The sequence below is a fragment of the Spermophilus citellus genome (assembly GCF_964194105.1).
Source record: "Spermophilus citellus genome assembly, chromosome: 7".
NCBI lineage: Eukaryota > Metazoa > Chordata > Mammalia > Rodentia > Sciuridae > Spermophilus > Spermophilus citellus.
This window is the reverse complement of record NC_138188.1, coordinates 65,097,964-65,123,106: the sequence shown is the minus strand read 5'-3', so window position 1 is coordinate 65,123,106 and position 25,143 is coordinate 65,097,964. Positions and strand designations below refer to the sequence as shown.

General features: G+C 40.3%; 1 protein-coding gene across 15 annotated transcripts in view; it reads left to right on the top strand.

Moving 5' to 3' along the window:
- The window catches only part of MECOM (MDS1 and EVI1 complex locus), a 562,082-nt gene that overhangs the window by 17,788 nt on the left and 519,151 nt on the right, over positions 1-25,143 (top strand). For 8 of the 15 annotated variants that reach the window (XM_081301375.1, XM_081301357.1, XM_081301371.1 and 5 more), the window contains exon 2: positions 23,159-23,236. The exons of 6 other annotated variants lie outside the window; for them this stretch is intronic. In XM_081301375.1, the coding sequence (XP_081157501.1) occupies positions 23,159-23,236 (78 nt within the window). The remainder of the gene's footprint in view (positions 1-23,158; positions 23,237-25,143) is intronic. One more of the 15 variants, XM_081301361.1, reaches the window with a different exon arrangement.

Below are 25,143 nucleotides of genomic sequence, written 5' to 3'. Positions count from 1 at the left end.
TTTCATTTTCTTCCTAGAGTTATCTGCATTGTGGTTTTCCATCACATTATGATTTTAGTTTTATTCAGGGAACTCTCCAAATCTTTGTTGAATGAATGACTTCATTGCTTCATTACCTGAAACCACCAACTAATTATACCTTACAACTTACCCGTGGATGGTGCTGGATTTGGATTTCCCTTCTCTAAACAAGGTATTGGGACTATAAACTTGCCCAAGTTTACCAGCATATTTTTAAAGCAAGGAAAGTAAGCCACAGATTTCTGAGTCTTTCCTTTTTATATATCTGAAACCAAGTCCCGTTCACTCATCCTCGACTTTGTTTTAATATCCAAATCATTTGGGCCTTGCAACAAACTGTTTGGTTGGTTGCATAATTGAATAATCTGTGGGATTTCAATAATGAGACCACCAACTAGGTCTCAGAATTGGTCTTTTTTATCCCCCTTTTAAAATTATTTTTGGGGAGAGAACAGTGGGCAATTTAGAAGATAATGATCAATTTCAAATGTGGCTGCACAAAATCACTTGAAGAGCTTAAAAACATTATCTACCCCAAATCAATACAACAGAATCTGTGGGGTTGGAGCTCAGGCAGTGGGAAGCAATGAAGTCCTGGACATGAAAAACTGGAAAGAGGTCATTTTTCTTCTCTTTCTTTTAGTACTGGGGATGGAACCTAGGGGTGGTTTACCACTGAGCTGCATCCCCAGCTCTTTTTATTTTTTTGTTTTGAGATGGGCTCTCACTGAGTTTCTGAGGTTGGCCTTGAACTTGTGATTCTATTGCCTCAGCCTCCGTGGTTGCTGGGATTACAAGCTGCCCAACTGCTCCAGGAGAGAAGGAGGTCATTTCAAATAAAGAACAGTGAGATGGAGGAGTGCCTCCAAATGCCACCTTTGGGGGAAGTCTTAGATGGTTATATATGTTTTAAAGCATGGCTTCCTTTTAGTTTTTGTAGCTGTGGGAATGATGTCACATCTAGCTCCATGAACTTGTTTTCTGCCTGTGATTTTCTACCTTCATAGCAGCAATAGGGAAGAAAGTTCCAGGACATTGGTGGGGAGACTTCATCCCCGAGGTTTGATGATCATTGGAGAATCCAGGAGTCCGACATACTTTTGACCATGTTGATATGGTGGCTGTATCTAATGAAATGACAATGTTTTTAGGTTAACTATCAACAACGACAACATGATCCCAATGACAACAGTATCCACAGCTGCTTTGTGAGCCAGCACTTTAATATTGTCAGCTGCTTTTGTCTTTTGGTTTTCTAGAGTCCCAGACATGAACGTTTCTGCCAATTTTCCCATACAAATGTGGTGCTGGGAATTCTTAAGAAGGTATATAGGAAACCAGAAAATGAAATGTAATAAAGAAATAAATAAATAAGTAAACAAACAACAAGGAGAGGTGTCTACCTAGAATATATAAAACAGAAGAGTAGGCTTTGGGGCTGGGATTGTGCTATATATTAGGAAGTTTGGACATGGAGTGCCAGTGGCCCGTATGCCTGGTTGGTTTTAATAAATGCTATCAGTCACTCACTTCCATATACCTGAAAATTATTAAATAAACTCTTTCGTTGTTGTTGGACAGTCCACGTGTGTTCAGTTGCACCTGAGTGTACATTTGGTCAGTGTGCCCACTGCTTCTGGAGGTTTGTTTTAACCTCAGTGGGTTGGACACTGAAACAGCCTGTGTTTGTTAAGGAACCCCGACATTTGTTCACACGTATGTGAAGGAGAATGATTTTGCTGAAAGAGAGCACTAAGCCAGGAAAAAGGTGCCCATGTGTGTTTATAGAATGTGTGCTAGTGTGTATCTTTGGATACTTGAGGGCCTCTCCTTCAGTTTTAATTTTAGCTGTATGTTTCAAAATTATTAACTCTATTGCACAAATCCTCTGAGGAATTTCATTTGAATTCTACAGCTTAGTTCAGAGATGTTTAATCTAATCACCCCTTTGTGATTCCCCCCCCCCCAGATTGATCACTTGCACTTTATAATTTTTAGAATATTCTTTGAACCAGATGTAAAGGGATAAGGTGGTTCAATTTTCTTAAAGAGAGATTAAAGCCATGTCTTTATAAGAGTTCTGAATGATTATTTTATATTATAATGCCAGTATAAAATGAATAAAAAGTCTAAAAATAAAGGAATCAAGAGTATAATTTTCTCATTTCAGGAGCAGGGCTTCAGAATCATAGTTATTTGTAAAAGCTGTGTATTTTAAGAGTATTACAAGGTACAGTGCAAAAGGAGTTTTATAGTGTGCTATATGGTGAGCTAGAAAAAATAGAATGATTTTATTCTGCAGTTGGGACTTGAAATAAGAACGTTGAGGATAACTTTTTCCTGGCCACCTTTATTAGAGGGGTGGAACTGGGAAGAGAGCTCCCTGGCTTACTTATGTTTTAGTTGCTGGACTGCATATATCCACTGTGGTCAGAGTAAATTTTTTTTTTTTTTTTTGATACTAGGGATTGAACCCAGGGCCTTGTGCATGCAAGGCAAGCACTCTACCAACTGAGTTATATTCCCAGCCCCAGAGAAAGTTTTGTTATTTATTTTATGGAAGTTGACTATGTCTAGTTGAGGGCCATCTTATTCACCACAGTGAAACTATTTGTTTCATTTTCACTAAGTATGGTGTCTGTTATAGAGCTCTTTAAATACCATTAAGATGAAATAGGGAGCTGTGTTTTAAAAGGTGGTCTACATATTATGATTCTACTAGAGATGAAGGCCCAAGGCCAGAGTTGTCATGGCACCTCAGTTAATGTTTTCAAAGCATCCACTTGGTGAATGATTTTGGATGAAGGATTCTTTTAATAATTTTATAAGTGATCTATTTCTCCCTTATGGAACCTCTGTTTTGAGAGTAAGCAGAAGGAAATGGTAGTACTAACAAAATTGGTTTTTGCTAATTCACACTTTTCTGCTCTTTGGATTATGGGAGTGAGGTGGGAGGCCATGGTGATGCAAGGTCTGGAAGAAGAACATAGGTGTGTAGCAGAGAGTGCATGTGCAAAGTAGGGCAAAGGGGTGTCTCATGAGAGAGTTTATGTAGACAGCAGAGCGCTAACAATCAATATTTCAACATTGCATATTTAGGGATTCACATATTTCCATTAGTAGTTCTGTGGAAAGGAAGTTTAGCAAAGTCAGATTGATGACTGATATAATTTAATTAGACTCCAGCTTCATAAATATGCAATGTTATTTGAATGAGAAGTTGAATCATTAGGCTCCCTGAGAAAAATGGCAATTTGGTTTGCTTCAGAGTTGGTGGCAGACATTTCTACCGTGGTATAAGTGGGTAAAATAATTCAGTAATTTAAGAAGTAGAAGAAAGGCTAAATTTGATCGACCAGTTATAGAAACCGTTTGTAGATGTTTCTTGCCCTCCTTTGCAACTCTCTCTTTTCTAGTTTTGCAATGGCAGGTATTTCTTCATTGAATCATGCTTTTTGTCATGGTTTTGAGAGTTGCTATTGGATGTTCAACACCTCCCTCCCACCCCAATAATTTCACACTGCCCTGAATCCTTTGCATAGTGCACGGTGGCTTGACTAGCTCACCCAGAGCAAACTATTAAGACTTTATAAGGATATTAACATTATAGTTGACTAAAGGGACTTACTTTTTTTTTTTTTTTTTTTTTTTTTTTTTTGATAAGTTGGCTTGGTGAGGTAGGGGAAGAGAGGATGAGAGTACCTTTTCTTTTTCTTTCTTTTTTTTAACCTGTTATTAAACTCAGGCCAGGGAAAATACTGGAAACTATGTGAATGGACAGGCTGCCTTCAAAGATGATTTGGCCTCATGCAGCATATTGGAGCCCTCCTTATGGCCATGGTGTCTTCTCTTCACGCTTACATACACACACACACACACACACACACACATTTAGTTGTAGCTGGACACAATATCTTTATTTTATTTATTTATTTTTATGTGCTGCTAAGGATCCAACCCAACGCCTTGCATGTGCTAGGCGAGCGCTATACCCCTGAGCCACAACCCCCGTCCCTCCCTTCATGTTTGAAATGGATAAAGTTTTAGTTTTCATCTTTACTTTTCCCTAGTCACCGTCTGTAGCATCCCTGTATTCTCTGTAAGCCATTCCATTAGAATCTTTGCTGAAATGAAATATATGATTAATAAATGGGAAGGCCCTTACTGGTGATTGATAACTACTCTTAGAAATACTGTCATTTGCAATTCATTAAATGCCTTATTTGCCATTTATATTTACTGAAAATTGATACTCTAATGTATTAGTTCTTTCTCAATGACAGATCACTGGTAAATGTATAATTAAAAGAGAGCTTAATTCCAATTTGTCTTCATTTCTCCTTGAAATAATTTTATAGCTGTCAGATGGACCTTCTTCATTCCAATGTGTTCCTCTTTGCCAATGCCCGCAATTGTTCTTTTATTTATGAATTATGGCAGTGTCATCTTGTGAGAAGAACCCACATTCAAATTCTGCCTTTGTCGTGGGCTATGAAATCTTGCACAAATAGTTAATAGCCCCCGACTTCGGTTTTCTCATCTGTAAAATGGCAGTGAGAGTATTTATTTTGCAGAGTTGGCATGAAATTCAAATGACATAGTGCATTGGAAAAGGCTTTGTTGGCTGAAAAATGGAATCTACATTGATGTTGAATTAGCCAACATGGTCCTCTAGCTCCTTTGAATAAAATGCTTATGATGAGGCCCCATACTTGCAGGAATAACTTGCAGGGAAAATGCAAACTTGGCAAAGGCATGTGAGGAAAACTTTGGCAAACAGTGCCAAGTCTGTCCTCTGCACAGAAGCCAGAGCCATGGGAATATGCTGCCTTATCAGTAAGGAGTTGGCTTGATGGGGTTAAAGTCACACAAAAGTGCTGATTCACCCAGACATGTGTCCTGTGCAAATAGAGAGCAATAGGTATGTGGATTAATTTTCTTTCAGTTGGCCCAGTCCTACTTCTGTTCACTGCTATGACTTCAACTTATTTCTCTAGACCTTAGAACCTGGTCTCCTGACACCTTAATCATGCTCTGGTCCAAATTGTCCACCAAACGAGGCTTTCTTGATCACTGTACAGACTTCTTTCTATTTTCTGCCACCATCCTGTTTTCCTTAATTTCAGTCTTAGGGTAAAAAGACTTGAACTCTTTCAGTGCTGCCTCTTCCTGCCCAAGAAGGCCTAGGATGTCACTGCTATAGCTTCAGATAATTGTTAATCAAGTCTTTAAGGCCTCTGTTATCCCCCAGAGTGGCATGCATTGATTAGGGAAAGGGAGAGTGGTATAAGATTGGGATCCACCTCCCAATTTTGGTGAGCTCAGATCTTGAGTTATGGGAAGTATAACTTTTGGACTTATGGAAAGTATAACTTTGGGGAACAGAACACATGTTTAAACTGTGTCTGCTACTTAGTAGCTATGTGACCTTGGACTTCAACTTTGCTTCTGTAAGACAGAGATGAGACCACTTACTTCATAGTGGTGCCATGATGCATGTATCCATATTTGTATTATCTGTACTTAGCACTCTGAAATAGTCAGTATAATTTTCCTCTTCAGTCCTGTGCCCTCTGTAAAGCTGCTAACATGACCACCACCCCTTAGGGATTAGAGGCCCCAGTCAAATATTAGAATAATGCAGACAGATTGACATAGTCCTGTAGCAGTTTTTGCTTTAAATTCCATTAAAACGTCAATATTTCCCCCCATTTTTGCTCTGTCAGCCCCTTAGAAGTAATTTTCAAAATTTTGAAATGGTAAAACACATGTTTTGGAGAAGGCTTTTCCATAATTTTTTATCGACAGCCTGATTTCTTTCAATCTTGGATGAACTTACTTTCAGATTCTGTTCTGTGTGCCCGTAAAAAGTTGAGTCTGATTATTCTTTAGGGACTCAATTGTTCTTTTAATAGATAATTTAGAGTTTCAATTTTAGATATAGTGGCAGACTTTTATTGTTTAAGTAAAACATTTGAATCCTTTTTTAAATTAAAAATTTGAATAAAATATTTGACTATTGTTTATGCTAAATATTCACTGCCTTTCCTAAGAGAGAGTTATACTTCCCAGCTCTGTTTCTCCAGGTTTGCTCTGACAAATACATGTGAAAGAAGTTTTTAAGATTCAGCTTGTGGGGGCTGGGGTTGTAGCTCAGTGATTGAGCACTTGCCTGGCATGCATGAGGCACTGGGTTCGATCCTCAGCACCACATAAAAAAATAAAATAAAATAAAGATATTGTGTCCATCTACAACTAAAAAAAATTTAAAAAATATTCAGAATATTTAAAAAAATATTCATGTGTTTCATCATGTCTTATCTTTTCCCTGTTGTCACAACAGCAAAAGTGTTCCGGATAGGGAATAAGGAGCTTAAAGCTGAGGGAAGATGAAGATGAGACATCATTGACCTAGAATGGACACATAGCAGAGCATTGGCAAGAAATAAACTTCTGTTACAAGCACGGAAATTTTGGGACTTAGCTGTTACTGTAGCATAACCTAGTCTACTATGACTGGTATGGGTATACGTATTTGCAAATGTTTACTGATGTTTTATTGATTTGCCAGTTACCTTTTCTACCTCAATATGTGGGTTTTAATAAACTCTGTACTATGGTAATTATTTTAATTTATTCACTTTCCCTATATGGACGATAAGAGTTTCATGTACAATCAAGTATACCTAGAAGATAGTAGTTGTTAATAGAGAAAAATGAATTTAACTTGGTGTAAAAGTAAAGGGAATTTATTAGCTGTGAAACTGAAAATTTAAATGTAGATCATGCTTCAGGCATAGTTTGATCAGCAGTCTGGTTCCAGTTCTTCATTGTTGCTCTTGGCACTTCTTAGCTCTGTGTTTTGGCTTCCCTTTCAGACTGTTGCAAAATGTTTTACTATATGTGGTCTTACTCATATTCAGTTGGAGAGAGAAGGCTTCTTTTCTCTTAAAACTTTGAAAAAATAATGATCTTTTCTTTAATTGGACTGACTTAATCAATATGTCAGCTCTGAAGACACTCTTGTGGCTAGAAGAATGAACTGATTAGCTCTGACCTGGGAAATGTGCCTGTCCCTGAAACCAAACCAGAGCCCATCCCTGGAACTTGGAAGGATGTTACATTACTATGAGACAGCGAGATGATTGTTTTAGTCAGCTTTTGTGTTGCTGTAACCAAAATATCCTACAAGAACAACATAGAGGAGGAAAAGTTTACAGAGCTCATGGTTTCAGAGATCTCAGTTCATGGATGGCTGACTCCATTACTTTGGGTCCAAGGTGAGACAGCACATCATGGCAGAAGGGCCCAGCAGAGGAAAGCTTCTCATCTAGTGGTGGGTCAGGAAGCAGAGAGAGGGGAATGGAGACAGAGATAACAGGGAAGATGAACCCTTCCAGGGCACATCTTCACTGTGACCCTCTAGCCATGCCCCAGCTGCCTATAGTCACCACTCAGTCCTTTCAAAGTAGGATGGACTGATTGGTCACAGCTGTCATAATCCAATCGCTTCACCTTCAAACATTTCTGTATTAATACAGGAGCTTTTGGTCCAAATCATTCTATAACAGATAAATCCAACATTCTCTCTGGCTTTACCTAATAAACATTTATTTCTTAGTCATGTCAGAGACTAATATTAGTGTCATTAATCTTAATGATTGGCTAACTTCCAGGAGGATTTTTAGAGATCTTGAATTTCTATATCTTAGAGTTCCTTTGTCTTCAACACAGGGTTCCAAAACTGTTGCAAAATGGGAAAGATCTTGGGGAAGACCATCCACTTCTTAACTACTTTAGCTCAGAAATGACACACAACATTTTTGCTCACATCATTGGTAGGAACTAGTCATGTGACTCCTTTAGGTCAAGAGAAGTGTGAAGTGTTAGGTGATCCCTTGGCTGGGCGTCTCCTTCGCAGTGTGCACTCCACACCCTGGAAGGGGGCATGGATCTTTGGGGTCAGCCAGTCCACTCTGCCACAGATGTTAATTCCACCCCCATAGGACAAAGGGTGAGGAATGGAGTGAATATTGGGAAGGCAACTAACCATGTCATCCACACCAGGAAACCTGGTCTTGATGTCAGACAGGCATTGATTTGTGCAGAAGCAGATGTGCAGACTCTGCATTGCCTAGTACACTGACCTATGTGATCAAAAGTCCATGTGTTACTTTGAAAATCATTTCAGAAAACTCCAAACTAGTAAGTAGACAATCACTTGAAGGATGTCAAGGTCCTCTATCTGGAGAAGCAATTGAGAGCCAAGGCTCAGGTGTGGTATGTGTGGGGTGCTCTTTCTTAGGGTGCTGTGCATGGTAGCAGGGGGCAGACACATCAGTTATGTGTAGGAGGACTGCCGGGAATGAAGCCAGCAGATCATGTTCATGAGGCTCACACAAAGGGGCTGTGTAGAAGTATAACTAAACTACGAAATTCATGTTGAGGGAGTCTTGAGGAATAAGACAGAAGAGTAAGAAGGTGGTGAATAAGTAGGAGGGAGGAAGCTTTAAGACATTTCAGAAATAATGTAAAAATGCCAGTAAAACACTTGTAAATGCTCAGAGTACATGGGCAGACCAATGAAAGAAAAATACAATTCAATGCAATTATCTATGATGTCAAAGTTTTTATTATCAAGTTCTTGAGTGTGTATGAAATTTGTGTGAATTTTTGTTTCTTTTTTCTTTTTGTACTGGGAATTGAACCCAGAGGAGCTTAACCATGAGCCACATTCCCAGCCCTTTTTATTTTTTATTTTGAGACAGGATCTTGCTAAGTTGCTTAGGGCCTTGCTAAGTTGCTAAGGCTGACTTTGCTCTTGATTTAGCCTCCTGATTTGCCTCTTGATCTGCTGGGATTACAGGCATGTGCCACCATGCCAGGTTTTGTATGAACTCTTCTTATCCTTCAAGTATTAAATATTTCTTCTCCAGAGATACTTTGATCAGAATTTCTTCTACCCTCTATTATTTCTTTATTACTGTACTTCATATCAAAGTTGTAATCATTTGTTTGTTTAATTGGTAGAGTCTATCTCTCATTCTGGATTGCGTTTTAAACGAGAGCAGAGGCCATGTCTACTTTGACCCCAATTGCATACCCATTACCTTGCAATGTGCATGGAATAATATTTTATGAGCTCATGGTTGTAAACATGTATGGATTTTTAAAAAATATTTGAAGAGTAGCTCCTCCAATCAAATTAAAGACTTTAAAAGTTCAAGAGATTGGGGTTGGGGTTGTGGCCCAGCGGTAGAGTGCTTGCCTCGTACATATGAGGCACTGGGTTTGATCCTGAGCACCACATATAAAAAAATATAAAATAAAGGTATTATGTTCATCTACAATCACAAAAAATAAAAATAAAAAAGTTCAAGAAATAATTTCAAACTTTTAAAACTGAAAGATCACAAATAATGCATTTGTAATTTATTGAAAAGTTTGGTTGAGTGGTTTTGAAGTTAAGTAGGATTTTACTATTGTGAGATATTCTCCAACAGTCTGAGCTAGGAAGTATTGCCAGAGAATTCAAGTCTTCTGGTTGATATTTACTTCAGAGTTCAGGGCCATATATAGGTCTCCAATATCTGATGCCCAGGACAACTTGGCTGTATGTTATTGGCACTCCAAAGTCATCTTTAGCATATTCAGACCTAGAATAAAATAGATTCTTATATTCATAGTCTCCTACTTGGGTCTAATTCCAGTTCTTTATTTCTGGGTAAAAATGTACCTGAAACTTAGTGATTTAATAATTCATTATTATTTCTTACAGTTATGGGTGTTGATTGAATTAAACGGGGTGGTTATGGTTATCACTTGGCATTTCATGTAAATATAGTCAGGCTTTTGCTGGGGCTGCAGTCATTAGAAAACTACTGAGCTGGACATTCAAGATGCTATGGCTGCTGCTACTGGCTATTAGAGCTCAGCCACGGCTCTCCATGACTAAAGTGTTTGCATATGGCTTCTCCTATATGGTTTGTGCTTCTTGTAGGATACTGGTAGGGTTGCTCGTGGGAGCATCACAAGCTACAATGCTTTTTACAGCCTAGTGAAACTGGAGTTTTTTTTACTCGAGTCACTGTTTCTGGTGGCAGGTGAGGTCGGCACAAGCTGCAGGCCTCTGCAGCTCAGAAGTGTTGCAGCTCTCTACGGTAGGCCATGTCCTCCAGTGTTGCAGCAGAACCCAGCAGCTCACCTTAAGTTTCTTCTTCTTCCTGTGTTCCTGTATCATGAATTAGAAGAATGAAATTCAGACCAGGATGAGTGAGTGCAATGGAAGTCTTTGTTGAAGAACAGGAACAGAACCCTTACACTGAAAAAGGGGATCCATAGCAGGTTTTCTCCTGGCAGTGTGCTAATCTAGTGGTTTATATAGCACATGGTTCACTGCTACTGGTCCAGATTTATGCTAATTAGGGCTTGAAACATACTGACATTATTGGCCAATTCTTGAGTCCCAACTTTCAAGTCTGCCCCACTTCCATTTCTTCATGGCAGGTTGGAATTGGGAGGTTGAGGTTGCTGGATGGGGCTGTCGTGCTGTGTGGAGCGCCCTCTGCAGCAGGGTGTTGGATCAGTGCACTTTGGCTCGCCTGGTGCTGACTTGCCATACCTCAGGTCTACCACGCCTGTAAAGGCTCCATGCAGCCAGGGGCTCCAATACACTCTGGCTGCAGCTCTGCCATTTCTCAGCAGGGACCAATAGGCCGGCTGCTGGGCTTGGCAACAGGGGAGCCATGTCACTAGCACTGAAGTTGTGCTGTGTCACTTCCACTGTATCCTATTGGTTAATCGCACATAACAGGGCCAACCCAGATTCAAGGAAAGGGGACTACACAGGGACATGAATACTGGGACTTGGGGTTCATGGGCATGGTGGGGCATTCATGGAGATAAGTTACTGCAGCCTTTTTTTTTAGTTAATTAATTTGTTCTAATTAGTTATATATGACAGCAGAATGCATTTCAATTCATAGTACACAAATGGAGCACAATTTTTCATTTCTCTGGTTGTACAAGAAGTAGAGTCACACATTTGGGTCATCATACATTTACCTAGGGTAATAATGTCTTACTGCAGCCTAATAAGAAACAATGCAGTGTAGAATCTTAGGCCAGGTCTGACACACAAGATCATTTTCTCTATTCAGAGCCTATTTGTCTCTGGATCATGGTGGAAATAGGAAAATGAAATATGTTTCTCAACAGATGGAAGTTTCAAGGAAAGAAGGTAGAATTAGTATGACTGAAATTTTAAAAAATTTCAGGAAATTGAGCCCAGAAGATCTTGGCTCTTGCTAGTCTGTGGTATGGCTCGACAGATAAAATCTAGAAGGCCAATTGAGGATAGAATTAAGGACCTTCAAAAGTCTAAAGGTTCCAGGAGGTGTACCTTCTTTGTCAGTTATTAGAAACTTCTAAGGAATGGCAGAATTATATTCAGAAGTTCATCTAAATTTTAGTAGAACAAACACTGCACTAGTTGGGATCTCTGGTCTTCTTCCTATAACTTCTCTCTCAGTCTTCTATTTCATGAAAAAAATATCCAGGCATTGTTTTGGAACATTAGAAAAGAGTGTTAATTGTTAGGAAACAAACATGTTTGTCATGAAAAAAATAAGCCCTTAATCTTAAAAAGAAAGATTCTTTACTAGGAGAATGGCATGGATATTGAAAACCTCAGTTTCAAGAAGCATTTTATGAAGTTGCATTCTGTCTTTGTGGATAAGGTCATCAAAGTGGGCTGAGTGAGTTAGACAGCTGATGAAATAACCATATCTAAAGGTCTGTGGATCTGTCAAGCTGAGGAGACTCCTGGGTAGATGGCTGCATTCATCTGCCCTTGCCCTATATTATTTCGCATTGGTATCCATGACGCAGATAGAATGCTTTTCAGTTTTTTCTGATGACTTCACTGGGAGATATAGACAGTATAGGAGATAACAAAGTATGTTACAACTTATTTTATCAAGTTGGAACTCTGCCCTGTGACCTGCAAGTCGCCACTCAGTAGACACAAATGTAAAACTGTTCCTTTAGGTTTAAAGAATTAATTACATCATTATGGGATGGCTTGACAGCATATTCAAGTGAAGAGTAATTAGTTGAACAGAAGCTATATATGAATAAGGGATATCACACTGCTGCTGAAAAACTGGCATTATATTAAGGTGCAATAAAGATATAAATTGTGAAAATAATCCACCCTTTTATACTCTTGATTAGTCAGAGCATAATTAAGAGTATCTAATACAACTTTTTTTTTTCCTGGTACTGGGGATTGAACCAAGGAGCACTGGTGCAGCCCCCTCCCTTTTTTAAAAAAAAAACAGGTATCTCTAAATTTCTCAGGCTGATCCTCCTGCTTCAGCCTCTCGAGTATCTGGGGCTACAGGTGTGCACTACTATGCCCAACTAGTTGTTACTTTTGAAGAAGGACACTGATAACCAGAGCATGTGAAGAAGAGGTTAAAGTAGACTGTAAAGTGTCTGAAGTTGTGTCATATGAGAAACTAGAGACATTGTTTCATTGTGTATAAACTGGGGATATTGAATTTTACATATTTAGTGAATATTTGGAAATTCAAGCTAATAAAATGTGCAGCATTTGGGTATGTTGTTGATAGATAGCTCTAATTTTGATGAAATGTGGAGGGTGGAGAGAATGAAGAGAAAACTGAATTGGAGAATTAGGAGGAATGATGCATCCTCTCCTTTGTTTTAAGCAAATGGTGCATGGCAGGTAGTAGTGGGAGATGATCCTGAAAAAGTAGGTTGGGCAGATGGTTCCAACCTTGAATGCTATACCAGCGTATGCAACTTTATCTTAGTAGACAATGGGAAGTCCTCCATAGTATATAAACTAAGGAATACTAATGATGATAATAATAAAGTTAATAGGCACTATTCTAAACATATATACATATATGCTCATTTATTTCCACAAGATCCCTATGAATTGAATATTACCATTGTCCTCATTTTACAGATGAGAAAGCAGTAGCATAGAAGTCCAGGAACTTCCCCAAAGTTACACCATTTGTAAACTTAGAGCAGCAACTGTCCCTTATGCTGTGGTGGCCAATGCCCTGGGATTGACTTGGGGGGTGCTGCCTGCTCTAGCTTGTCTGTGCCTTACTTAGCACCTGTGGCAGCACTGAGAGCACTGTGCACCCCCCACCCCCTTCCTGGACCAGCATTTCACTCCTCACTCTTCCTTGGAACTACCCGATAGAAAAACAAGGTATTGGAGATAGAGGAAGCAGATGATTGAAAAAAAAAAGTGATTAAGAAGCTGTGTTTACTTTTTGGATTTTGAAGCCTTTCAAGTTTCAGGTTTGAACAGTGGGTCTTGGGCGGTGTATCCCAACTGTTTGGGTCACTGCCAAGAGTTGGGTGTGTCCAGCACAGAGGAGTGATTTAAGAGTAATTTAAGTTTAAGTACTCCCAAATGAACATTACCCCAGTAGCATAAGGTTAAATTCTGGGTTTGCAAGGCCTCAAGCAGACATTTAAAAAAGAGACCCTTTGGCCCTTTGTTCAAATCTCACTGATGTCTGGCTGCCTTGCAGTTCTGATTCTACTTGGGTGGCACTGATGTCTGAAAGAGAGAAAAATGTTGACCCGAGCTGGAGCTCTTCTGTCCTCCACTTTTGTGCCCTCATTATTCTTGCCAGCAAGAGAGAGAGATTCGCTACTTAAATGAAAGGCCTGAATTAGCAGGTCATGGGTGTGGACTAATAGTGACTTTGATAAACTTACTTGTGATGCCCCTATATGACCACCTTAGCTTAAAAAAGAGATGATGGGAGGGGAGGGGAGGGGAGGGGGATAGGAAGGGCAGCAGAATACAACAGACACTAGTATGGCAGTATGTATAAATGTGGCTGCATAACCAATGTGATCCTGCAATCTGTACACGTGGGAAAAATAAGAATTCATACCCCATTTGAATTAAATATATGATATATGATATGTCAAGATCATTGTAATGTTTTGAGCAACTAATAAAAAAAATTAAAAAAAAATCCTACTGAGCATGACCTCAAAAACTGTAAATAAAGGATAAAGCCAATCCTATCCTGTTCTATTAATGCTGGCTAATAAACTTGATTATCTTATTGCCAGCAAAAACATTGTGTGTGTGTGTGTACATGCACACACACATTTGTGTATTCTGGAGACTTGAGAATATTTAGCTTAATGACTATTTTGGGAGGACCTAAGGTTAGTCAGGTCAGTAATGCCATTTTCCTCTCCTTCTACAGTAATGCTTACCAAGCATCTTGGTGTTCTTGCTCCTATCAATCCTCTACCTGTCAATCCTGTACCTGTGACTGAGGGTCCTGTTCAGGCATGTTGAACGGCCCTATTCTGTGAAATGGATTCTTTAATAGCAGGCCTGAGTGGTGGACACCAACCAGCCACCCCTTTTTACTCAGGGTCACATTGGTTTACCTCCATTTTTCCTTTTCACTTTTCTGTCTTTCCTCTCTGACTGTCCCCCTTTCCCTAGTCTCAGTCTGATTCTTTATTATCCTTTTGTCCTCTTCCTCTCGACCCCACCATCAGCCTCCCTCCCTCAGTTGGCTGGCACACAACAATCACTTCACCCAGGACGGACCCACTGAGGCCACGTCACTGGAAAGGGCAGAGCCAGGGTCCGAACGTCGGATGTTGGGATGCTTTGGGGACTGCCTTCCCACTGGTTGATCCGCCCTGGTTGAGTGTGTGGGTGAATTATGCGCTTGCTGTGGGGAACAGGCAGGGCCAGACTCTCAGCAGGAATATAATCCGTGCCTGATGAAGCGTCTGCCCTCTAAGCACCTTTTGTTCCTCAAATCCCACTTTGTGGGTTGACATTACAGTGTGAGGAGTGAGTAGCTCAACTACCAGCATGTTTCTTCTTCTAATTCATTTAACACACACCCATCTATCTTCTGCTAAGATATACAAGGATGAGATAAATGGGAACATAAGGATCATATTGTACTTGAGTTATATCATTGCTGACTTCCTGAGAAGCCTGTTCAAACGACCAGAGGATGTTAACTAAATTGACAATGTGTTTCTCTGAGGTGGAAGTGAGCAAAACATCTGCTTTTATAATAGTCTGCTTGCCTGGATAGGCATGTACCGTTTTGTTGTTCCAGAAGATTTTCAAGCAAATATACTGGTGAGTTTCAATGGCTTGGAACTTCCTGTTTTGTGATTTTTTTTTTTTTAAAATGCCTTTGGAGAATGAGCAAATGTTTACAGAATTTTGTGTTGCTTTAAATGTATTCTCAGTCCCTAGGTTACTCCCGGAAAAGATAGATTAGGAAGCTGCATGGGACAGAGAGCAGATGATAGGTCCATTGCTTTTCTCCGTCAGCATATAGCGTTTGTTGACACTCTTATGTAACACAATGAACCTAGTGTTGAAAACTCTTGGGCCAAGAAATACAGAACAAGTGTCCTACTAAATGTTCAGAAAGTCTGTCCAAGCATTTTTCTTTTGATTTACAATCTCTGTTCAGATAGGACGTCAGGAAATCAAACCAAACGGAAGTAAAAGGCTTTGGGATGAGCTACCTGAGATGGATTGCTGTGAATTTCATTTAGAATTTGAAGGACATAATACTTAATGGTGATATTGGCAGAGAGAACAGCATTTCTGTTGTTTTCCTATGAGAGCTATGACTCCAGCCAAACTTACTGTCTGACTCAAAAGCATAAGCTTTGAGCGTCTGAAATTTTGTCACCCTTTCTTGTATGTAGTCTTGGGCAATTGTCTTTACTTCTTTGGACTTTGAGTTAGCTCATCTTTAAAAATGGGGTGGTAAGTTTAGATTTTTATTTTTCTTTTTAATCTCAAGATGGTGCTCTGTGATGGGGAGATGACCTTTGCCTCTTTGGATTGAGTCATTCCATCTGTAAAATGGAGCTATAAATATAATTTGTTCTCAGAAGGATCATCTGAGATGCTGGATGGCTGGTGAGGAGAGAATGGAATCTTTTGCATGGAAGAGTGTCCTTGAATTTCATAGCCCATATTTGAATGAGTCTCATGGGATGGATTGCTAAAAGGCTTTTATGTTGCTTTATTTTGAATATATTTGAATTTACATAAACACATGTAAAATCTCTCTAGACTGCTTCTAGGGAAATGAAAGGGAAGAAAGAAGTGAGGAAAGATGCCCGCCAGTGGCATTTACTTGCTCTCAGTTCAAATGGGTCTGTGTAATCCCCTTTACGTAAGCCAAGTGCTGGTGAAGAAAAGGCCTGTAAACTCAGTGACATGTGGCGCTAAGTATGTCACAGAGAAAGAGTCAAGATGCTATTGTTTTTCCTGAGATAGGAAAAATGAAAGCCAAACAACAGTGACAAGACAAAATTAGCCTCCTCTTTCGATGTAATTAGCAGGGGGCTTCCTAAAGTATGGGGTGTAGACTGGAATGGAGAACTGAGTGATTTTAGTGGTTCATGAGCCTTGAACCAAGAAGTGAGAATCATTTTCTTTTAAGCTCTCTTCTAGTCTTTTCAATAACTGAAAAAATAAATGCATTTTAATATGTGCTAATTTCTCCATTCAATAAAAAGAGGGAAGCATGGTTGAGTAAGGGAATTTAGTTAGAATTTAACAACGTTGTTTTTATTTTCACTCTTTTTGCTATTCTTTGTAGTATGGCAAATGATACTGGTTTTCCATTTAAAATTGTTTTTTTTTAAAAGTAGATTTGAGGGACACAAATGAGTGTGAAGAAGGTCGATAAGTGGCTTCAGGTGTGTGTGAAGGAGGTGCATGGATGAGTGAAGTTTGGAAAACACTGGCTGCATATGTGAAAAACTTCCAAGTATTTAAGAGGCAAGGCTGAGATTTGAAGCTAGGGCACTGATTGAAGCCTGGGGGGCCTTTCTTTGGGGTCCCTGTGCTCCACCACTGCAGAGCTATGCACAGCAGGATCTTGGTTGCAGATGGAGGACATCAGTATGCTTCCCAGGGTGTGGATATTGGGATCTGTCTCCACACTGAGTTAAAGAATTCCTTTCTACTGCTGAGCAAAGTTTCACGAGGATTAATTTTGAGGCAGGATTTCTAGTATAGTAGATTTCTCTTCCCATAGCTCATGACAATAAGAAAAAAATGCCCCAAACGGCATCTCTTCTATTGGGCACCTGATGAACCCAACTCTCTGATATAACTACACACTGAGTCTCAGAAAAACCCCAAGCTTATTTATTCAGAATTTTCTGCACCTGCACATACGTGAAGAGTTTTGTGTTTTTTGGGGGAGATCATGTTGTTCCAGGGTTTGGCCTTCCCTCACCCCCAGGGTCACAGTAGATGTTGGTGACATTGAGATGGCACAGGGGTCATGACAAAAGCTGCTGTGTGTTTTCCCTCCCACGGAGGAAGGCTGGTTTCTTTCTTCAGTTGTGTGGAGGGTGTCATAAGCCATTCTTCTTCTATCTGCCAGTCCTGCTGGGACTTGTTTAGGTGGCCAATGGAGGAGTGGGCAGGGACCTCTCCCTTAGCAGGGCTCCAAGGAAGGGCCAGTAGAGGTGGTTGGTGGTGGGAGCCAGCATTCTGTTCCTCTCAGGAGGCCCTGTTTTGATGGATGGCCGGGCAGCCTGTGCTGCCCAGCCCAGCAGTGGTGGCTGGAGCTGGTGAAGTGTGTCCCTGTTAACTCCACTCTGGGCAGTGAACTGAAGAAGGAGCAAAGCCCATGAAATGGACCTTTGGGGGCAGTGGTGGAGGTGAAGTGATTGGCAGCAAAGCTCACTGCTGTCTTCAACCATTCAGTGGTTCCAGAGGCAATGTACTTGCAATATTAGCAAGAGAGAGGCCTGGGAGGGTGATGGGTTTCCACAAAGGTGTTATCTGTGTACATGTTCTCATACACAGCTAGCTTTCCAATTGCATCCGTAAAAACACTATTGGGGAGTGAAACTGGTCAAATTATGTTATATGTGTACATGAATATGTCACCCACTATTCTGTATAATGAATATGCACCCCAAAACACATTAAAAATAAACATGGGAGTCCAGATTAAAAAGAAATGTGTATTAACTAAAATATGCCTGTTTGAACAGCAGAAGTTCTCAGTGGGAGAGTGATGCTGTTATTTGATAGTTCACTATTTAGTATTTATTAATCCAGTAAACATTTAGAAAGCATTGTGTGGGGGATGGTCACATGGGCTGGGGTCCATTTGCTCTGGTTTTCCCTTCATGAAGGGCCTCAAATTTAAGCTCATGAGATTTTCTCCAGACAAGGGTACATACACTGTAACAGAGCTTACACGGAGGCTTGAACAAAGCCCATCATAAAACTTTAAACTCGTGTTCTATTACAAAACCATACTGTCTGCATGACGGTATGATTTTAGCAAACACATAAATGTTGTATTCATAGACATTTTTGAAATGCAAAAAGCATCTACTTTTTATTATTTGTAAATATTGCAAACATAACACAATTTTTATGTCACTTCCTTCCTACTCCAATGACCATCTTAAGAGTTTTCAAACAACAGCAACAACAAAAAGGTAAGTTCCAAGAAGGGGCAAGATAATAGAGACAAGAAGGGGTGGTATGTTCTTTCAGTGCTTTGAGTTCTTTGTGAGGTGAAACACCATGGAAACCCACTCGGCTTCTGCATTTTGCTGGATGTCCTGGTAAGCCAAACTTTGCCCAATGTAGGATGTTTGTCAAAGCATAATGGCCAACAAAAAATGCCACACATTTCCCTACTGTGCATTCTGCTCCTCGGGTAGGACTCCCTGGTTTGCAAGAGCACCTGTGCTTCCTGCTCTCCAGGCCTTTGAGCAGTGAACCAGGAACGCTCCTCCCCCTGAACCCCTTGTGGAGAACTCTGAATGGCCCTTTAAGGTTCAGAGTATTTACTGCCTCTTCTTGGAAACCGTGCTGGCACACCTTTTCAGCAAACTCCTGCACTCCTTCTGCCCCATGGAGTGAGTTGTCCCCTCCCCTGAGGTGCCTTGGTGCTTTGTATGTGTCTTGATGTAGCTGTTTGTGGTCTCACCACACGATGAACTTCCTATATGGGGCCATGTCTTATTCATCTCTGGATCCTTAGCCAAGTAGCTTGCAAAGGAAAGGTGCTCCAAAAATATTAAACCTAACTGAATCTTTTAATAAAATGATGAGTGTAACCTCTAACACTATAAAAATCAAACAAAAACCTTCAGAAGCAACAATGTGCACTAAAAATTAATTTGAAAAATTTCCTTCCATGTACTGTTAGCAAAGTACTTTACTTTTATTGCCCTCTCCTGTGCTATAAAACTCTTTTGAGTGTTCTAAAAATATTTTAAAAAAAATAGGCATTTAGAACCTTTTTAATGAACTACTTCCAAATGTGGCTAAGATGTTTGAGGCTTTCCCCGCAGCAGGTGTAAAACCAGCAGTTGGAGCAAAACACCAGGAAGCTGGGAATTCCTGGCCCAGAGATGGAGAGGTACCTGTATGGAAGTTCCACAGGTAGCAGGTGACACAGTTCTTGGTGGAGACCCAGGGTAAAGGGTTGAAGTTCTCTCTGGGGGTGCTGCTTCCTGAGCTCTTACAGAATAATTGGTGTATCTCCAGGTCTCCCCAGACTTGACTTTATGTCTGAGCAGGTGCCTTTGAGACCTCTGCTTTACCTGTATCCTGACCATAGCACTGCTCAAGTATGAAGGTAAATCACATCTTTCTCTACTCCCTCCCAGAACCTCTGGATTCTGATTTTCCAATGGCCCTTGTTTATAAGTGCTTTATGGTAAAGTGTTTTTGAGATGGTCTAGTCTATCTCACAAGTCAATGTGAAGAAGGAAAAAAGGCTGGTCTCAAATACAGCAGGAAACAAACAAACAAACAAAAAAGAAATAAAAAAAATAAAGATGGATTATGGACCAAAAAAGAAATAGTAATTATTTCATTTACTTCTGAGAGTTTAGCGTCAAATGCTGCCATTAGAATCAATTACTATTGGGTTTCAGCATTACATTCCAACTTAGATTTCATTGCAATGCTTTTTTTTTGTGTGTGTGTGTATTAAGAGGAAAAATTTTATATGTGCATTTTTTATTAAACTAACTTTTTTGTAGTTCAACCTAAGAATCCACTAGGTACTTTTCCTGTGATTGGCTCATGTCAGTGTGTATTTAATGCAGCGTGGAAAAGCAGTATTAAGCCGTTAGGTAATGTCGCTCCGTATCAGTTTCAGGTATGATCATGTGAATAGTGAGAAGTATAATAGCTGTGCTTATATCTTGGCAGCAGATGGCTTTTCACTCCTGCCTCATTTCTCTGAGGCTCTGCAAAGGCCAACCACATAAAATGAACTTCTGCATCTCCATTCAAACCTCCCGACGTAGTGCCATTTTTGTTGGACCTTGTACACCTGCTTTCACTAGGGCTCGGGTCTCATAAAACTGTCAATGGAACCCTTTCACCAGAATACATTAGCATTGCTTAGAGGGTTGTGCATCACTTTTTTGACTGCTGTAAGTCGTTTTAAGCAGAACTTAAAAGGGTTAATTGATTGGCCCTCCTTTAAGGGGATACTAATACAGATTGACATCAGCAATTTTAGTGACACATTGAACATGTGCATAATCCTCTTCTTGATGAGCGTGCGTATGTGCTCACAAGAGTCAAATATCTATGGAGGCGTTAAGAACAGAGAAAGGGGAAAACTCAACTTATAGGAGAGAATGGAGAGAAGAGAAGCAGGGATAAGTTGGAAGAGAAAAAAAAGAAAAGAGAGAAAAGAAACCTTCAATTCACATGGCATTATCAAGGAGCAGACAAACAGAATCTTCCGGGACTCAACATTTCTGAGATAATCATGTAAAAGATGAAACCCTGAAGCCTGTTACTAGAAACTGGGTGTGTTTTAGGTGTAAGAAGAAAAGGAAGATTGCTTAACACTGTAGAACTTGAGATGGGTTATTAAGAGGGAGAGGAAGGCTGCTGTGGGAGCAGGCACGGAGCAAACCTCAGAGCTGCTGTCTGCAGAGCCGTTCCTCCGTGATCTAATGAGATCAGTGGAGGCCCCGTTGTTGAGGGAGAGGGAGAGGAATAGTCATAGATGAGACATTTTTTAACATTTTGTTTCTCGCCAGACTCTCCATTAACTACTTGGAGGGCAAAAGTATGTTAAAATGAGGGGTACTCCCCACCCCCTCCAGTTATTACTAACTTTCTAATTGGGCCATAGAGCAATTTACATAGTATGGTGGAAATTTTTCTAATGTATGATCATCAATGAAAATAAATCTGGGTTTTCAGGTTTAAGAGGGTGACAGTAAACTACAAATACTAGATGATGCAGCTCATGTTATAAACACATTGCCGGTCAGTCCTATATCATGTTCATCTGAAGTTCTTTCTGGTACTGTATTCCATTTTTAAACCAAGGGAAAAAAAAATCTCAGGGAAATATTGGAGCTATTTTTGTCCCTTCACAATCATTATTTTTCCTAGACAAACATGAATAAAATGAATGTTTTGAAAGATAATTGATAAATAGTTGTTGTAGAAAAATTGCCTACTAAATAATATTTTATGTGATTTTTTTTCCCCTATGCTATTTTGTGGATGGGTGACCTCTTTGCTGGTGGGTATGACGTATCCGACTTGGGAGGTTTGTGGTTATCGTAGGATCTGTGCTTCAGATTACCTCTCCCAACATGGGAAGAACGTCTGGTTGCTGGTCAATTGCTTTAGATTCTCAGATGAAAACGAAGCTCACATTGCCAAATATTTTTACTGGGCCTAGTGACAGATCACCTGAGCGTATCCTTCCTTAACAATTAACTTCAATTTAGAAGACATTTCGAGTCTTTTGGAAGACATTTAGTAGCAAGGGGAGTGATTTGTGGAAAGACTGTGAATTTCAGTCTCTCAGATGAAAGATGATAATGGGATTGAAGTCTTTCTTTCTGATTTATTATTGGTGTTCCTGTTTCTTGTGCAGTGAAACTTCGTATTTTTCACACAATAGCTGATCCAGTTGTGAGAAGATTGGGTTTAGATTGTTAAGTACATTTAATATAGAGCAGGCAAAGCTTAAGAGCCTGGTTAAAAAAAAAAAAAAGAAAAAAGATATTGTGAAAATAGCTAGAACCTGCTAAGAGTGAGTAAGAGGAGAGAACTACATAGGAGGGAGATTGATTTCTTCATCCCAGATTGGTATATTTTGGAGGAAGTGCGAGAAAAAGAATAAGATACTGAGCACTCAGCTGACCATAGAGAATCCAGAAATTAAAAAAAACAACAACAACAAAATCTAAGCAAAAAAACCAGTTTTTTCTAAGAAATAATTCTCACTTATTATTTTGTCACCTGTCCAACGTTCGTAACCGCCTTTTGGTGACTCTAGGTGGCTTTTCATTCATGACAGCCATGAAGGAACCCCCATACTGCCTCCTAAAGTCGCCATTCTCTTCAAGGACAAGCCTCCTTGTCCCTGAGCTCTGAAACTCCGAAGGGCTGGGAGCTTCGGGGATGGTCAGAGATCTCAATCTTGATGAGAAATTCCTTGTCAGCGACAACTTGCCATAAAGCAGGGCCGTTTTCCCAGAGGGGCTGGTAAAAATACACACACATTAGTAAAGTAAAGCCAGGGGAAGACACTGCCAGGTCGGGCCGTCCAGTCCAGTCGAAATGTTTGTGCACGCCAGACACCATGTCTGGCTACCTCGAGGGAGGGTCCCTGTTTGGTCTGGGAAAACAGTTCCATGTTTACCACCAGGGAAGGCCCATGGGTGAGTAACAATGACCAGGCCCCAACTGCCAGGAAGAGCCTCCTTTCTAAATGACTGTCTCATTAGGTTGAATGGGAGCGTTTTTTTTTCAGCCTGTGACCCTGAGATAAAGCAGCCCAAACAGCTGTTCCTGTCAGAGGGTGGCACATAAGTCTGTGAACCCAAAGTCCTTCTGTGGATTTGCCACTCAGTGGAAGGAAGGCGGCCACCTACTTTGGTGGTGCCGTGGCCATTGTCAAGAGTGTCCTTCCGTTTCCTTCCTTGGGATGTCTTTAGGGGGCCTTCTGCCACTTGTGGGGGGTTGCTTAGCATATTCCAGTGGGCTGCCCGATATGTTCTCACTTTTCCAATTGAAGACTTTTTTTGACAGAAACATCCAAGAGGGAAGTGTCGCCTGCTGGCGGAGAAGTACCAATTACAGAAAAAACCAGTGCTGGTCAGCATGTGGGTAATTATTTATCTCAGCTTTCTGTAATAGGAGGGGCATTTTATTCAAGCCAGGCAGAAATCTGGCCGTTTCCCAGTTGTGAAATTCTATTGACAAAGGTGTTAAACGAAGGGCAGGGTAACGTGGTATGCGAGGCCTTCATCTCGGTGACCTGGGCCTGTGTCAGGCCCAAGCTGAACTGACCAGAATGACTTTGATTTGATGACCGTTAAAGGTCAGGCACATAATGGGATCAGATGTGTCAGTGGAGGGTGAAGCACACAGCATAATAGATTGATGGTAATTAAGTAGTCGTGTTTAATAAGAGTCATCAGAGTTAAAGGCACTCTTGGAATGAGCAGCTTGGGAAAGGAATGGGAAAGCAGGAAGAAAGGAGGTGGGAAACATCTTAGGGAATCATTTTTTTTAATTACACTAGAGGAGAGACCAGAGGAAGTGTGTGTGTGTGTGTGTGTGTGTGTGCGCGCGCGCGCGTGCGCGCTTGATTGCACACTTGAGTTTTAGGAAACCTCCATCTAAAAATTTTTTTTTTGTTGTTATTTCTAGACAGTTTTTTAAAACAGGACAAGAGGGTAGGTAGAGGATAATTAATGACCCCCTATTGTCCTAACTTAGCATGTTTACATTTAGAAAATGTGAACCATAAATTCTCCAAAACCAAACCAAACAAAACCCAGTTCAACAAATATTTCCAACACTAATCTCTATTTTCTATAGGATGATAATCTCGGTTGTTATTGGCATATGATTTTTATGCAAATCATCAAACTCATAGAATTAATTGCTTGTTCAATGAAAAATTTGCAGTTTAGAAAGCTGTTCTTCAGCACTACTTGATAATATTGTCACTTAGTAAGAGAGCACAGTGAAGTAAGATATACGAAAAAGGGCGATTTTGAGTGTTGCCACTATCACACATTTTTGATATTATTTTTGTCATTTTGCACAAACCATTGTTGGGATTTACATGTGGATTGTCTAGGTTCAGTCTAGAATGAGCAGGTGTTGAGCAAGCAAAGAGTTAATCAGGAGGACTGTTACTTCACCACTTAGGAAGGAAAATTCCAGGTAAGGGGGTTCACCGCTGTCTACATTGTGACTTGACAAGTCTCAGTGTTCCATGCTTCCTAATTCTATGTCACAAATACATGTGGAAGACGTGTTCTGACCTGCGGGAGTTTCCCTTCCCTTCCCAACTCCCCTTCCCTCCTTCTCTGTCTCTTTCTTTCTCAGTGCTGGGGATGCAACCCAGAGCCTCACCTATGCTAGGCAAGGGCTCTATCGCTGAGCCACATCCCTGGCCCCTCACATATTCTTTTTATGTCATCTTTGACTCAGTAAATATTCTCTATCTTGAAACAGAGCAGAATTGGGAAAGATTGTGAAGTGGAAAAAGTTTTTTTTTCCTTTCTTTTTTTTAATGAATAATCTGGTGTTCTTCCTTCTAGTGACCTGGTCTTCCAGGGCAGTCTGAGCTTATGCTCTTAAGCACTGTGCAGTACTGTCTGAGAGTCCTGGAGAATATGGTTTGTTTTTATGAGCATTTGATCTTATCTTTGAGACTCTGGTGCCAGTGGAGTGCCAGGAACACAATAGGAGCTCCATAAAAGAGAGCCGATAGTCACTGGATCAGACGAACCAATTAATTCCTACTGATATCAGCTAACATTTTTATTCTGACAAAAATGTCTCAACAATAAATGATATAATCTCCGCAGATAGGTAGAAGTCGATATGTTCCATGAGATGTCTTGTAGAGCCCACCACAAATAGTACTAGGCACAGGGCCACGTATCCTTGCCCAGTGTGAAAACAGCCTCCATACAGCATGTGACCCTGAGTAAGTGGCATAACAGAGACACAGAGTCCTATGGCTGGAAGTGATGTTAGTTCAACCCCTTTTAAGA